The 17,118-nt window shown below is 44.8% G+C and overlaps 1 protein-coding gene across 1 annotated transcript in view; it reads left to right on the top strand.

The window, feature by feature from the left end:
* The window catches only part of LOC148529055 (disintegrin and metalloproteinase domain-containing protein 10-like), a 118,367-nt gene that overhangs the window by 19,893 nt on the left and 81,356 nt on the right, over nucleotides 1-17,118 (top strand). Inside the window, exons 3-5 of the mRNA XM_088469003.1 lie at nucleotides 5,569-5,687; nucleotides 7,015-7,161; nucleotides 14,343-14,428. Coding sequence (XP_088325129.1) covers nucleotides 5,569-5,687; nucleotides 7,015-7,161; nucleotides 14,343-14,428 — 352 coding nt within the window. The remainder of the gene's footprint in view (nucleotides 1-5,568; nucleotides 5,688-7,014; nucleotides 7,162-14,342; nucleotides 14,429-17,118) is intronic.

Below are 17,118 nucleotides of genomic sequence, written 5' to 3'. Positions count from 1 at the left end.
TGTGCTATAGTGTGATGATTTATTCCTTTCATAAAAGTGCTGTCGATTTGTTGTTGATTTATGTTAAGTAAGCTTAAGCATGCTTTAGTGAGATACTTGACTGGACATGAAAATATGGGCCTGATTCAGAGCCGCTCATAAGCGGCCGCTCGTTCTTTCTGACCGATGTTCGCACATCTGCGCATGTGTACGGATTGTAATACGCATTTGCGAACCAGTCAGTGCGGCCAAAAATCGTTTGTTCGCTATATAGCGAATGCCTGCTACTTTGAGTGACAGAAGGAGGCGTATGTGGGTGGTAACGGGAAGGTGCTTGAAAACGGGGAGTGGAGAACAGAACGCAGGCATGCTTAAAGGTCAAAACGGGCGTTTTAAGGGAGTGCATAATTAATCCAGCAGCGTCATTGACCACGTCACTTGGTTTTTTTTAACTCAGAACTGCTCGCAAAATAGCGGTTGAAAAAACCAACCACAAGAATAGCGAGCAGTTCATACGCTGTACGATGTACTCGATTAATCTAATAAATAGCGGACATGACGTATGGTGCGAGCGGCAAGGGGCCGTTTTTTTCAAAATCACAACCGCAAGTTTTGCTCGCTCGTTCAGACTTAGAGGCGTGAACAGACCACAAAGTGCGAACGGTTCATTTGAATAGCCACCCCTTTTTATAAAACGAACGACCGCAAATAGCGAGCGGCTCTGAATCAGGCCCTATGTTCTTATTAGGGGTGTGCATCGGCCACTTTTCGTGTTTTGGTTTTGGATCTGGATCTTTCTTCGTGTTTTGGATCTGGATTGGTTTTGCCAAAACTACCCTTCTGTGTTTTGGGTTCTGTGTTTTGGATCTGTATTTTTTTAAAAAAAAAAACATAAAAACAGCTAAAATCACAATTTGTGGGTTTTCTGCTCCTATGCTATTATTAACCTCAATAACATTAATTTCCACTCATTTTCAGTCTATTCTGAACACCTCACAATATTGTTTTGAGGCCAAAAGGTTGCACCGAGGTAGCCGGATGACTATGCTAAGCGACACAAGTGGGTGACACAAACACGTGACCCATCTGGGAGTGACACTGCAGTGGCAGACAGAATGGCAGTTTGAAAAACTAGGCCCCAAACAGTACATAATGCAAAGAAAAAAAAAGGTGCAAGATGGAATTGTCCTTGGGCCCTCCCACCCACCCTTATGTTGTATAAACAGGACATGCACACTTTAACAAACCAATAATTTCAGTGCCAGGGTCTGCCACATGACTGTGGCTTAAATGATTGGTTCGTTTGGGCCCCCACAAAACAAGCTGGCAATGAATCTGTCCCTGCACAAACTGGCTCTACGGAGGCAAGATGTCATCCTCATCCTCCTCATCCACCGATTCCTCACCCTCTTCAGTGTTGTGTACATCCTCATCCTCACAGAGTATTAATTTATCCCCACTGGAATCCACCACCACAGGTCCCTCTGTATGTTCTGGAGGCTGGTCTCCCTGAAAGAATTGATCATTCATTTTGATGAACAGCATCTTCACATTTTGTGGAAGCAACCTCCTACTCCTTTCACTGACAAGGTTCCTGGCTGCACTAAACACTCTTTCGGAGTAAACACTGGAGGGGGGTCAATTTAGTTAAAATAGAGCCAGTTTGTACAGGGGCCTCCAAATTGCTTCTTTTTCCTGCCAGTACAGGTATGGACTGTCTGACATGCCTACTTGGATGCTGTCACCGATGTAATCCTCCATCATTCTGTCAATGGTGACAGTATCAAATGCAGTGACAGTAGACATGTCAGAAATTGTTGCCAGGTCCTTCAGTCCGGACCAGATGTCCAAACTTGGTCCTGCCTGCCCTGAATCACTGCCAGCGGGTTGCTTAGGATACCTAAGTTGTTTCCTGGCAGCCCCAGTTGCGGGAGAAAATGAAGAAGGAGCTGTTGACGTGTCACATTCCGCTTCAGCTGACAGTGTGTTCACCAGCAGGTCTTTACACCTCTGCAGGCTTGTGTCGGCCGGAGAGAGAGACATCACATAGGCTTAAACCTAGGATAAAGCACGGTGGCCAAAATGTAGTGGTCTGATTTCAACAGATTGTCCACCCTCAAATCCTGGCAAAGCGAATGAAGGGCTTCATCCACAAGTCCCACATGCCGAGCGGAATCGCTCCATCTTAGCTCCTCCTTCACTTTCTCCAGTTGCTTCTGCAAAAGCCTGATGAGGGAAATTACCTGACTCAAGCTGGCATTGTCTGAACTGACTTCACGTGTGGCAAGTTGGAAGGGCTGGAGAACCTTGCACAACACGGAAATCATTCTCCACTGCGCTTGAGTCAGGTGCATACCCCCTCCTTTTGCCTATGTCATAGGTGGATGTATAGGCTTGATTGGCCTTTTGCTGCTCCTCCATCCTCTGAAGCATATAGAGGGTTGAGTTTTACTGCGTCACAACCTCTTGCTTCAGGTGATGGCGGGGCAGGTTCAAGAGTGTTTGCTGGTGCTCCAGTCTTCGGCACGCAGTCGCTGAATGGCGAAAGTGGCCAGAAATTTTTCAGAAAATTCTGCACAACCAAATTTATTGTGTGAGCAAAACATGGGATGTGCTGGAATTTGCCCAGATGTAATGCCCGCACATAATTGGTGGCGTTGTCAGATATTGCAAATCCCCAGGAGAGTCTAAGTGGGGTAAGCTACTGGGCGATTATTTCCCTCAGTTTCTCTAAGAGGTTATCAGTGGTGTGCCTCTTACTGAAACCGGTGATACACAGTGTAGCCTGCCTTGGAACGAGCTGGCGTTTCTGAGATGCTGCTACTGGTGACACTGCTGTTGTTGCTGCGTAAGGTGATACCCAGTGGGCTGTCAGTCATATAGTCCTTAGTCTGCCCTGTTCCACTTGTCCACATGTCCGTGGTTAAGTGGACATTGGGTACAACCACATTTTTTAGGACACTGAGGACACTTTTTCTGTTGTCTCTGTACATTATCGGTATCGCCTGTCTAGTGAAGTGGAATCTTGAGGGGATTTGGTACCGGGGACACACTACCTCCATCGATTGTCTAAATTCCACTGCACTAATGGCAGATACCGAACATACATCTAACACAAATATAGCAGTCAAGGCCTCAGTTATCCGTTTTGCTTCAGGATGACTGCTGTCGTACTTCATCCTCCTTGCTAAGGACTGTTGGAGGGTCAATTGTTAAGTAAAAGTAGTGGTGTTCCTACTTCCTCTCTGGGATTATGAACGACTCCCAACAGCAACAGCAGCAGCGGCAACAGTAGACATAGCAATGCAGGATCCTCCTAAGGAATCTCGGATAGGAGAGTCAGTCATGCCAGTGACATGGCCTGCAGGACTACTTCCGATCCTGACTAAGGAGGAAATTGACAAGGAGGGAGTTGACGGTGTGGTTTGCAGGCACTTGAATACAACAGGACAAAGGGATTTAGGTGTCCCTGGACTGCTTAGTCTTAGCCAAAGTTTCTGAACTTGACAGTAACTTTTTATGAATGCGCTGCAGGTGATGTATAAGGGAGGATGTTCCTAGGTGGTTAACATCCCTACCCCTACTTATTTCACCTTTACATATCAAATCACATCACCATCAGAATCCTCCTCGTCAACTTCCTCCTCAGCGCCAGCTACACCAATATCCTCATCCTTTTGTACTTCAACAGTGACATCTTCAATTTGAATATCAGCAAGTGGACTGTGGGTGCTCCTTCCAGCAATTGCAGAGGGCGTGCAAATGGTGGAAAGAGCCACCTCTTCCCGTCCAGTGTTGGGAAGGTCAGGAATCGTAACCGCCGCCACACTTGGACTCTCCTTGGGGATTTGTGATATCCTCTTAGAACACACAGTTCTTTGCTGTAGTTTTGCCAGCTTAACTCAATTGATTTTTGTAGTGGGAGGAGGGCTCCATCGTCTTGTGAAGCTGAACCACTAGTTATGAACATAGGGGAAGACCTTAGCCATTCCTTGCCACTCCGTGTCGTAAATGGCATTTTGTCAAGTTTACGTTTCTCCTTAGATGATTTTAAAGGTTTTTTTTTAAGGTAATTTTCCTGAATTTTGTCATTTGGGATTTTATATGCCCTCTACTATGACATTGGGCATCGGCCTTGGCAGACGACGTTGATGGCATTTTATCGTCTATGTCATGACTAGTGGCAGCAGCTTCAGCACTAGGAGGAAGTGGTTCTTGATCTTTCCCTATTTTATTTTTATCGGACAAAGTTTTGTCCTCCATTTATGTTATATTGATATATACGTGCGGCTAAGGCGCACACAAACACACAAAAGAAGAATTTTTTTTTTTTGGGAGTGCACTTTGGGGGTTACACCACCCTTTAACAGACTTATGACACAGGCGCACGCTTGGCTCTGCTCCTTTGTTGATACACATGCAGCTACAGTGCACACAATTCACAAACACAGAAATATTTTTTTTTTGCACTTGGGGGGAGCACCCCTGCTGGACAGATCACCCCCTGGACAACACTACAGCACCCCTTTAGGACTACCGCCTTTATGGGACACTGCACAACACAGCCCAGCAAGCCCCTATAGACTTTTGGAGTGGACACAGCCCCTATGGACAACTGACTGCACAACACAGCCCAGTCAGCCCCTATGGACAACAGCAGCACAACACAGCCCAGCCAGCCCCTATGGAGTATGGACAACAGCAGCACAACACAGCCCAGCCAGCCCCTATGGAGTATGGACAACAGCAGCACAACACAGCCAAGCCAGCCCCTGTGGACTTTGGAGGAGTGGACACAGCTCCTTTGGACAACAGCAGCACAACACAACACAGGTCAGCCAGCCCTAACTCCCACCCTCCCTCTCCACTGTCCAGAGCCGGAGTGAGAAATGGCGCCGACGCGAGGACCTTTTATAGAGTCCAAAACCAGCGAGATCCGGAAGCGGGATGATGACATTTTGCCTCGATTTCAGATCCGAGTTAGGCGGGAAAACTCGAGCCTGCCTCGGACCTGACTTGGATCGGGGGGCTCAGGGGGGTTCGGATTTCAGAAATCCGAACCCGCTCATCCCTAGTTCTTATGTTCATGGTACTCAAGTGATAGACTAATAAAAAGTTTATGGAGTATTTTAATTTGTAATTTAATAAAATATAACTTTATTCTTTTGATATTCGACATTACAGACTACGTTGTGCTGGTCTATGTAATAATTCCAAAATAAATCTATTTTGAATCTATGAAGTAGAAGATGAAATGTGAAAAATATTAAAGGGCATTACATTTTTTAGAAATGGTCTATTTCAGCTCTTAATCAGTGGTTAATTCTGACATTTAGAGGTAAATTTACTAAAGTGAGAGTTTTTAGAAGTGGAGATGTTGCCCATAGCACCTAATAAGAGTCTAGCTATAATCTTCTAGAAGGTGCTAGATAAATGTTAAGTAGATTCTGATTGGTTGCTATGGGCAACATATCCACTTCTAAAAACGCTCACTTTAGTAAATGTACCCCTTAATATTTTTGTTTTTTGCTAATGATAATCCGTATGTGTTTTGAAACATTAATTAAAATTTTTTGTATTCTATGATAGGAAATTTGAACTGATGTTAAGAAGAGATAGAAGTGTTTTTGCAGCTGGTTTTGAAGTGATATCTGATAAAAGGCGTCTACCCATGGATATCTCATTTCTATACACAGGAAAACTGAGAGGTAAGAGATTACCAAATTATCTCCATAATAGACACTAAAATATAAATAAGGTATATATTATACCATCTGTGATTCTGGCAAGTGACCATGAACCTCAAAATCACTGTACTTATATGTTCTATATACAACTACAATTTCCCACAGGTCAATAGACTAAAAAAAAAAAAAACCAACTCTTCTTACATCCAATTTTCAGTTAACTTCAATGCAGCAGCTTTGAGTGTTGGTCAGTAAATTTACTATAAAGTGGTAAGTGGTACTGCATTGAAGTCTTATAGATGTAAATATTGGTACTTAATTGATTAGCCATTACATTCATCATTAAAAAGTATTAGTGTATGCATGTGATGGGTATTTATTTGACTGAAATATATTTGGTGTACTATTTCAGGAAAGTAAAGAAGAAAAGAGCAATGTATTAAAATAAACAATGCTAGCAGTATAAATATATAGAAGCTCATAGAGGAGTGTTATATGAATTTAGTTTTGTGCAAGAGTAGTGCTTTCAACCCCAGGGCCGATGCTACCATTAGGCAGCCTTAGGCGGCTACCTAGTGGCGCCAGCCACTGAAGGGCACCGCTGAGTCCACAAAAAAAGAAGGCTGTCTCTTTCAGTCCAGGCAGGTATGTGTGAGTGTGTGTGGGAGAGTAGTGGTAATTGGTTCTGATGTATAATGGGGCACAGATGTGTGGCATAAGTATATATTGGGGCATGGATATGTGGCATAATGTATTGGGGGTACAGCTGTATGGCATATAAAGAATGTGGGGCACATGTGTGGCAAATGTACTAGGGGAATTGTATAGCATAATTTATAGCTATGTGGCATATAATATATTTTGTGCTCAACTGTGTGGCATATGTATTGGGGCATTGATGATGTATAGCATAATTATGAATTGGGGATACATCGGTGTAGCATTTAATTAATTTGTGGCACAAATGTGTGGCATATTATGAGGGCAGTGTTATGAAACACAGTATGATTTGGGGGTTCTGCTGTGTGGCATATTAGTTGGTGCATTTCTATACAGTATACTATGAGTTTGGGACACTGCTGTGTGGCATATTAAAAATTGGCATCACTAAAGTGTGGCATAGTATTGAAGGGAGCAGGGGAGATGAATGAAATGTTGCCCAGACACCTTGCACCACTTCTGTTCAACCCCACTCTACCACCATATGTGAAAAAGGGACAGCAACATTCTATTACTATACTTTGTCAAGGCAAATGTATGCACACATTTTTCACTATTTGTGTTGTGCCTCTACTTGTATATCTGACTGGTTAATATTATTATTATTATTATTATTATTTGATTTTAGATGAGAACGATTCATTTTGTCATGGTTCTATCATCAATGGCCATTTTCACGGTTCTATTGAAACAACAAATGGCACATTTTATGTAGAATATGAAGAAAATAACAATGGCACAATTGATTCATATATCTATCATGAGACAGACATCGGTAAGTAATGTACTTTTATTAATGGTATGTAGTTATAATACCGACAGCCTGGGATGCAATCTGTATAAAACCCAGCTTCAAAATCCCGACCCGGGACTAAACATAGATGGCTAAATCCTGACGCCAGCCGACATATTGATGCCAGAATCCCGAGAGATGGCATCCCGATCGAAGGTAAGCCGGGGCATCTTAGCCGCGCGGGTTGGGGGGGTGTTAGGTATAGACACCATGGGGGAGGGGTTAGGGTTAGGTTTTGGGGGGGAGGTTAGGCACCACTGGGGGGGGATTAGGGTTAGGCACCAAGGGGGGGAGGGTTAGGTTTAGGCACCAAGGGGGGGAGAGTTAGGTTTAGGCACTAACAGGGAGGGTTAGGTTTAGGCACCAAGAAGAGAGGGTTAGGGTTAGGGGAAGAAGAGGGGAGGGTTAGTAAACTTACCCAACCCCTGTTGGGAATGCTGCTGTTGGCATTTTGACAGAAGGCATCCCGACTGCCAGTATTTCATACCCAACCCATATTAATTTAACTTTCATACAATAAGAGGACTAAATATAGAGAATTAGGACTTTTTACAGGCCAGTAAAATGCAGAGATGAAGCATATTCCCCAACTGTCCCCTTACATACACACTTGCAGCAAACTTTGTGCTCTCACTTGCATCCATTCAGATGTTTTGCAGCACTGTGGTCCTTGAAGTGCTGGGTAGAAAAAGTTAGAAGACATCGATACAAGCAATCCCTTAACCGCCAATGAATGACATGAGAATAAGGGGGCATTGGGAACTGTTACATTATTTTTCGCGATTTTTATATATTGTTGCAAAGTTAAAGTGCTTTCCATTACTAAATGAACAAATGGCACATAAAGACTAAAATAGACACAATGATGCGTCGTCACTGCCAGAAATGTAAAATTAAGATGTTCTGTGAGTCTTAAAATGTACTTTTTTTCTCCCATGAGGTCAAACATGACATCTAATTTATTATTATATTTATTTGCAGCTGCTATAATATGCAAATGTTAGTTTCTCCCTTCCCCATGTGTACTTGCGCGCGCCGAACATTGCAAACACACTAATGTCCATAGACAGTGCAAATCCACCAATGGACTCCAAAACTCCACCATCTGCACACCATCGCAATTACCAACCATAGTTATGACGTCCTATGGCTGGCACAGTGTATCCTATGGACTTTCTCTAAACATGACCTCTGTGGCTGCAGCTCTGTGTTTGAGAACACAGTTGCATTCCCTGGCACACCCATGACACACCAATAAAATGGCCATGAGATGGCCTTTTTTGTGATCACTTCAAGTCACCTCCTACTCTCCTAGGAGCTCCAATGGCTTTCTTCCGCCAGCTGAAATGGTAACAGTCACCTATGCATTAGAGATCTCTGTGTACACTCAGTGGTAGGCATGTGCTGTAGGGGTTTCCAGGACTATTTGCACATGCTCACTAGCAAATAATCTCTCAACTTCGCAAACATCCATACTGCATCCATCTCCGAATCAGGACAATAATCAGGTGTACTTGTGTCAGACTTACATTCAGCGAAGAAGTCACCCGTCTGCGCACTTATGATGCAGAGTTGTTCGCCATTACGTTCCAAATTGCAGGGACAAATTGTCTTCACTATAAAAGTCACAATTCTGACCATATGCAAACTGGCAACTATCTTAAGATGGGTTCTGTCAGCAACATTACCATATGCCCCTGCTTTACTGCTGGCAAATGTTACAGACACATTTGCATCCTTGTACTAAACCATTTCTTTTATGACCAACAAATACATTTACTATTTTGTATCAATTAAACAAACGTAAAACACCCCTGTAGTAGGGGTGTGCACCGGCCACTTTTTGTGTTTTGGTTTTGGATCTGGATATTTCTTCATGTTTTGGATCTGGATTGGTTTTGCCAAAACCACCCTTCCGTGTTTTGGGTTCTGGGTTTTGTGTTTTGGATCTGTATTTTTTTAAATAAAGCATAAAAACAGCTAAAATCACAGAATTTGTGGTTTTTTTCTGCTCCTGTGCTATTATTAACCTCAATAACATTAATTTCCACTAATTTCCAGTCTATTCTGAACACCTCACACCTCACAATATTGTTTTTAGTCCAAAAGGTTGAACCGAGGTAGCTGGATGACTATACTAAGCGACACGAGTGGGTGGCACAAACACGTGGCCCATCTAGGAGTGACACTGCAGTGGCAGACAGGATGGCAGTTTGAAAAACTAGGCCCCAAACAGTACATAATGCAAAGAAAAAAAAGAGGTGCAAGATGGAATTGTCCTTTGGCCCTCCCACCCACCCTTATGTTGTATAAACAGGACATGCACACTTTAACAAACCAATCATTTCAGCGCCAGGGTCTGCCACATGACTGTGGCTGAAATGATTGGTTCGTTTGGGCCCCCACAAAACAAGCTGGCAATTAATCTGTCCCTGCACAAACTGGCTCTATGGAGGCAAGATGTCGTCCTCATCCTCCTCATCCACCGATTCCTCACCCTCTTCAGTGTTGTGTACATCCTCATCCTCACAGAGTATTAATTTATCCCCACTGGAATCCACCACCACAGGTCGCTCTGTACGTTCTCGAGGCTGGTCTCTCTGGAAGAGTTGATAATTCATTTTTATGAACATCATCTTCTCCACATTTTGTGGAAGCAACCTCCTACTCCTTTTGCTGACAAGGTTCCCGGCTGCACTAAACACTCTTTCGGAGTACACACTGGAGGGGGGGCAACTCAGGTAAAATAGAGCCAGTTTGTACAGGGGCCTCCAAATTGCCTCTTTTTCCTGCTAGTACAGGTACGGACTGTCTGACATGCCTACTTGGATTCTGTCACCGATGTAATCCTCCACCATTCTGTCAATGGTGACAGTATAATATGCAGTGACAGTAGACATGTCAGAAATTGTTGCCAGGTCCTTCAGTCCAGACCAGATGTCCAAACTTAGTCCTGCCTGCCCTGCATCACCGCCAGCAGGTTGCTTAGGATACCTAAGTTGTTTCCTGGCAGCCCCATTTGCGGGAGAAAATTAAGAAGGAGCTGTTGACATGTCACGTTCCGCTTCAGCTGACAGTGTTTTCAAGAGAGACACCACATAGGCTTTAAATCTAGGATCGAGCATGGTTGCCAAAATGTAGTGGTCTGATTTCAACAGATTGACCACCCTGGAATCCTGGCAAAGCGAATGAAGGGCTTCATCCACAAGTCCCACATGTTGAGCGGAATCGCTCCATCTTAGCTCCTCCTTCACTTTCTCCAGTTGCTTCTGCAAAAGCCTGATGAGGGAAATTAGCTGACTCAAGCTGGCATTGTCTGAACTGACTTCACGTGTGGCAAGTTTGAAGGGCTGGAGAACCTTGCACAACACGGAAATCATTCTCCACTGCGCTTGAGTCAGGTGCATACCCCCTCCTTTGCCTTTGTCATAGGTGGATGTATAGGCTTGAATGGTCTTTTGCTGCTCCTCCATCCTCTGAAGCATATAGAGGGTTGGAGTTCCACCGCGTCACAACCTCTTGCTTCAGGTGATGGCGGGGCAGGTTCAAGAGTGTTTGCTGGCACTCCAGTCTTCGGCACGCAGTCGCTGAATGGCGAAAGTGGCCAGAAAATTTTCAGGCCACCCAAAGCGTCTCCTGCACGCCTCTGTCAATTTTCAGAAAATTCTGCACCACCAAATTTATTGTGTGAGCAAAACATGGGACGTGCTGGAATTTGCCCAGATGTAATGCCCGCACATAATTGGTGGCGTTGTCGTCAGATATCGCAAATCCCCAGGACAGTCTAAGTGGGGTAAGCCACTGGGCGATGATTTCCCTCAGTTTCTCTAAGAGGTTGTCAGTGGTGTGCCTCTTACTGAAACCGGTGATACACAGCGTAGCCTGCCTTGGAACAAGCTGGCATTTCTGAGATGCTGCTACTGGTGACACTGCTGTTGTTGCTGCGTAAGGTGATACATCTACTCAGTGGGCTGTCAGTCATATAGTCCTTAGTCTGCCCTGTTCCACTTGTCCACATGTCCGTGATTAAGTGGACATTGGGTACAACCACATTTTGTAGGACACTGTGGACACTTTTTCTGATGTCTCTGTACATTATCGGTAAATCGAAAATTTTTCAGGCCACCCAAAGCGTCTCCTGCACACCCCTGTCATTTTTCAGAAAATTCTGCACCACCAAATTTATTGTGTGAGCAAAACATGGGACATGCTGGAATTTGCCCAGATGTAATGCCCGCAAAATATTGGTGGCATTGTCAGATATCATAAATCCCCAGGAGAGTCTAAGTGGGGCAAGCCACTGGGCGATGATTTCCCTCAGTTTCTCTAAGAGGTTGTCGGTGGTGTGCCACTTACTGAAACCAGTGATACAGTGTAGCCTGCCTTGGAATGAGCTGGCGTTTCTGAGATGCTGCTACTGGCGATGCTGCTGTTGTTGCTGCGTAAGGTGATACGCCTACCGTAAGGGAACGCCTACCATCTGAAGCCGGCCCCACTGACATCACTAGTGATGTCAGTGGGAGTGATTTTGGTTCTATGAGAAAAACTCAACCGCAGGCTTTTGCTCGCAGTTTCGATGGTCGCGATGGTCAAGACCATCGCGACCATCATCCTGCACGCTCGTATATGCTGTGGGTGGTGACCCACAGCTATACGAGCGTCCAGGAGGACGCTCCATATTAATAGAGGTGGGCCCTGATTCAGAGCGAGCGCTCTGGTCAGAGCGTCCGGCTCTGAATCAGGGCCAAAGTTTGGTCCTCCATTTATGTTATATTGATATATACGTGCGGCTAAGGCGCACACAAACACAGAAAAGAAGGATTTTTTTAATGTTTTTGGGAGCGCACTTTGGGGGTTATACCACCCTTTAACAGACTTATGGGACACAGGTGCATGCTTGGCGCTGCTCCTTTGTTGATGGACATGCGGCTACAGCGCACACAATTCACAACACAGAAAAGAATAATTTTTTATTTTTGTTGGCGTTTACTTTGGGGGTTACACCACCCTTTAAGAGATGAGCCAACCGGCCCTTTACTTATGGGACACAGGCGCACGCTTGGCGCTGCTACTTTGTTGATGCACGTGCAAACACAGTGCACACAATTCACAAATACAGAAAATATTTTTTTATTTTGTTTGGAGTGCACTTTGGGGGTTACACCACCCTTTAACAGATGAGCCAGCCGGCCCTTTACTTATGACACAGGCGCACACTTGGCGCTACAGTACTTTGTTGATGCACGTGCGGCTACTGCGCACACAATTCACAAACACAGAAAATTATTTTTTTTTTTTTTGTGCACTTTGGAGGTTACAGCACCCCTTAATGGAAAAGCCAGACGGCCCTTGATTTATGACACAGGCGCACGCTTGGCGCTATTTTGTTGATGCACGTGCGGCTACTGCGCAGTGCGCACACAATTCACAATCACAGAAAAAAAATATATATTTTTTTTTGGAGTGCACTTTGGGGGAGCATCCCTGATGGACAGATCACCCCCTGGACAACACTACAGCACCCCTTTAGGACTACAGCCTTTATGGGACACAGCCCCTATGGACAACTGACTGCACAACACAGCCCAGCCAGCCCCTATGACAGCAGCACAACACAGCCCAGCCAGCCCCTATGGACAACAGCAGCACAACACAGCCCAGTCAGCCCCTATGGACTGAGTGGACACAGCCCCTATGGACAACAGCAGCACATCACAGCCCAGCCAGCCCTAGCTCCCACCCTCTCTTTTCACTGACCGCAGCCGGAGTGAAAAATGGTGCCGACGCAGGGACCTTTTAGAGAATCCAAAACCCGCGAGACCCGGAAGGCAGGATGATGATGTTTTGCCGCCTTTTCAGTTCAGAGTCGGGCAGGAAAACCCGAGCCGGACTCGATTCCCGACTTGGATCGGGGGGTTCAGATTTCAGAAATCCGAACCCGCTCATCCCTACTCTGTAGTATAGCAGATCTCCCTGTCTTATGTGCTGTGTGCCATAAAAAAAGAAAGTTTTGGTTAGGAATGCTCATGAAAGCATAATATGTCTGAATAATCAAGAAATCACCAATCAGAACCAGCAATGCATTTTCAAACAACCAGTAAGAAGGGTTACAGTAGATAAGGAATGTTGACAAGCACATTGCAGACAATGTACTTTTTGGCAGCATAATATCAGTAGCACTACAGTATGTGGACCTCGTTAAAATGGTAATTAAAGCATTTTAATGCTGTTGGTAGTACAACTGGATCTATACTGTAACAGATGTTTAGTTATACTGTCAGCAGCGTTAAAATGCTTTCATTAACATTTTAATGAGTTCAATATAGGGGTCGGGGATTATGCTGTCTGCAATGTAATGTGGACATTTTGACCACATGCTCTCATGATCTGCTATTTGCATCTGCCCCTGACTACCCTCATATAATATAAAGTATAAGAGCATCTTTTTCTGACCTGAATGTTTTTGAAATTACTTTAAACCCTTTACTATACTTGTTCTACCTTAGAATACACCCGTACCACCACAACCCATCTGCCCAGACACAAGCAGGTGTACTTATACAGTAAGTGGGGCATGTGAAGGATGAATTCACACAAAATATGTTATGTCAAAAGGCAAAGTACAGTACTTTGGCTCATTGAAGCTCTTTTTATATATTTATATCTTTTTATATGTAAATATCTTCCTTAAAAAATGCGGCAAATGCATGTAGAAAAGTACAGTATTATCCAGCTCTAAAGTTTATTTACTTATTTCATGGAAAACAGATTGCCCTTGCTTTGTGACTTTCTGGTTCCATTGTGTCTTGAGCTTATATTTAGAATTTTTTATAACAAAGTTGACTGTATATGGTTCATTGCATCCTTCATAGTATTCATGACTCTGGCTCAATTAGTCTAAACTACCTGTTTGTGCACCAACATCTCACAACATGCAGCTATGGCAAACTTTGGGCAGAGGAGGTTGCCCTGGTACATTTCACAATCTGCTTCTCAGCCAGGCTTAAGCAGTAACCTCTGCCTACAACTCATAGACCGCATGAATGATAAGCACATATTAATGAAAACTGACAGATATTGGCCAACAAATTTGACAGTATTTCTAAAAAGAGGTGGTATTAAATTTTTTATAAGATTCAATTGTCCATTCCTTCTCTCTATAGATTACACTCTTATGAAAGATGACAATGCTTTTGAAATTAATTTAAAAAAATATAAATTTTTGGAGAAAATGAAATGGAAACCAAAGGTAGGTACTTTGTATATTGTTTCATTTACTTCCAAAATGTTACATTTTGCATACTCTAAAGCAGGGATGGGGAACCTCAGGCCCGGTAGCCGTATAAGGCACGCGGAATCATTTGGTCTGGCCCTCTGAGCTTTTTTCTGTTAGCCTCAGCTGGCTAGCAGGGTGCCAAGAATGGCACCATGCAGCCAGAATCTATATAGCAGTGCAGCCTGTAGCATCCTTAGGATGCTTCAGATGGTCACACCACTGCCCTCACAGCTCCCCGGGCATCGCTGTATGCACCTGCAATTGTGGTCCCGCCCCCAGGTGACGTTATAAGGAGGGGACGTGGCCTGCACCAATAATGTTATATATATATTAAAATGGCCCTCGGCAGAAAAAAGGTTCCCCACCCCTGCTCTAAAGAAATGCTTATGTATTGTGGATAACACTATTAGTGAGAGTTTGATTTACATAGCACACTGCAAAATATCCTGATACACCTGCATGTCTGCACAGTGCTCATGAAGTTGAGCCTACAAATGTTATGTCACGGGGGTGACTCTGAGGGTGTAAACTGATTATCGCCTTGAGGGCGGGTCATTTTTGGTAGGATGTGGCCGTGCTTCAGCTTTGGGAGCTGGACAATGTCTTGGCAGGATGGGCCTAAAGGCCGTGAATATGAGGCGGCCTTTTGCCATGGAGCAGCCTTGAGGGCTGTTTCAGCCTTGGCTGGTTGCGGCCTGAGGGCCGGAGATGAGATGCAGCCTTTGGGCTGTGGAAGCAGCCTCGAGGGCTGGTTGGCCTTGGCTAGTTGCAGCCTGAGGGCCAGAGGTGAGATGCAGCCTTTGGACTGTGAAAGCAGCTTTGAGGGCTGGTAAGTCTTTGAGATGAATACAAAGAGGTGACGTGTCGCTGGGTTGACACTGGCGCAGGCACGCTGAATTGCACAACAAAGACACTGGAGTGCGGCCAATGGTGCCGGGTTGACACTGGTGTAACAATACTGGGTTGCTCCCTTAGTGCTAAAGTGCGGCCAGTGTCGCCATGTTGACACTGGCGTTGGTATACTGAATAATGTTCTGAGGATGCTGGAGTGCGGCCAGTGTCGCTGGGTTGACGCTGACGAGGATGTGCAAAATAGCGCTCTGAGGACACTAAAGTGCGCTGGGTTGACACAAGCCACTGGACGCAAACTCTATCACCAGCATGAAGTGAAGAGCTGGCTGGAAATTGACAAACAGGGCCCAACCAGAGCAAGTCTCCCTAATGATAGACCAGTGAGCACCTGTGCTGTGCAGAGATTGGATAATCAATCAGTGTGCACCCGATAGTGCACACAGACAGGTAGTAATTAGTGCAGAGGCTCAGCAGTAACCAAGACTGGATCTGCAAACAATATGCTGCTAACCACAGGTCCAAACAGGAGGAAGGAGGAGACTTCAGTGAACACTTGTACAGCGTTCGCCTCACATGGTATTCGCAGTGCGGTGGCTTGGAAAGTTCTCAGCGATTCTTCTTCGCAAGTGGGAGCATGCAAAGATCTTTCTGGAACCCAAGAACGCTCTTCTGGCCCATACCCTTTCCAATGGACCAGAAATTGAAGATGTTCATGAAAAAATCTGGAGTCCAGGTTCTTCTCCACAACAAACTCCTGGCGCCCCTGGACGAGTACTGGTGGAGGCCTGATAGGATGACTAGGAGTAAAAAAATACTGGCTTTAGTAGCGAGCAATGAAACGTGCTGTTGATCTTCAGAGACCTTGGTAACTTTAGCTGAAAGGCTACTGTATTAACCTGGGCGATGATAGGAAATGGACCGATTAACATAGGCCCCAACTTCTGAGACCTCTTGCACAAATTTATGTTCCTGGAGGAAAGCCATACCAAATCACCGTCTCTGAAATTACAAGGTCTCCAAAATGTGTCTGCCTGCGCCTTGGACTGACCGGATGCTTGCAGAATGGCATGATGTACCTTCTTCCATACCAACTGTAGTCTTGAAATAGAAGAAGAATGAGTTCCCGTTGTTGAAGGCTCAAATGAGTTACTCCTCGGATGACTCCCATAAATGCAGTAAAAAGGAGAGACGGTGGAGGCAGAATGCCAGGAGTTATCATATGCGAATTCCGCAAAAGGCAGCAGTGTGGAACCCAATTGTACTGGCATTTGGAAATTAAACAGCGGAGGAACTGTTCCAAGGACTGATTGGCCAGTTCCGTCTGACTGTTGGCCTGCGGATGATAGCCTGGGGACAAACTGACATTGATCCCAGATCGGCACAAAAACACCTCCAAAACCAAGCAACGAACTGCGTACCATGGTCCGAGACAATATACACTGGGAGTCCATGGAGCCTGAAGACATGGTGAAGAAATAGCGCAGATAATTCCTTAGCAGATATTAACTTGCTCAAGGGAACAAAGTGCACCATTTTGGAGAACTGATCCACAATAATCCAGATTACAGCACAGCTTGAAGAGACCGGCAAGCCCATAGCAATATGGGACCATGGTGTCGGAAGAGGACACAGTAACCCTTGAAGAGCAGTCCAGAGAGTCTTATTCTTTGAACAGTCATCACATGCCAAGACAAACTCACGAATGTCTGGAGACATGGACTGCCACCAGATAGAATGAGACACCAGCTACAAAGTCCTGGCGATACCAGGATGACCCCCGCTTTAGAGGAATTAAAATCCTTCAATATGTC

The sequence above is a fragment of the Taudactylus pleione genome, unplaced genomic scaffold, assembly GCF_031769625.1.
Source record: "Taudactylus pleione unplaced genomic scaffold, aTauple2 ptg000087l, whole genome shotgun sequence".
Lineage (NCBI taxonomy): Eukaryota > Metazoa > Chordata > Amphibia > Anura > Myobatrachidae > Taudactylus > Taudactylus pleione.
Note: the sequence above shows the minus strand (reverse complement) of the source record. Positions and strands in the feature narration are given on the sequence as shown.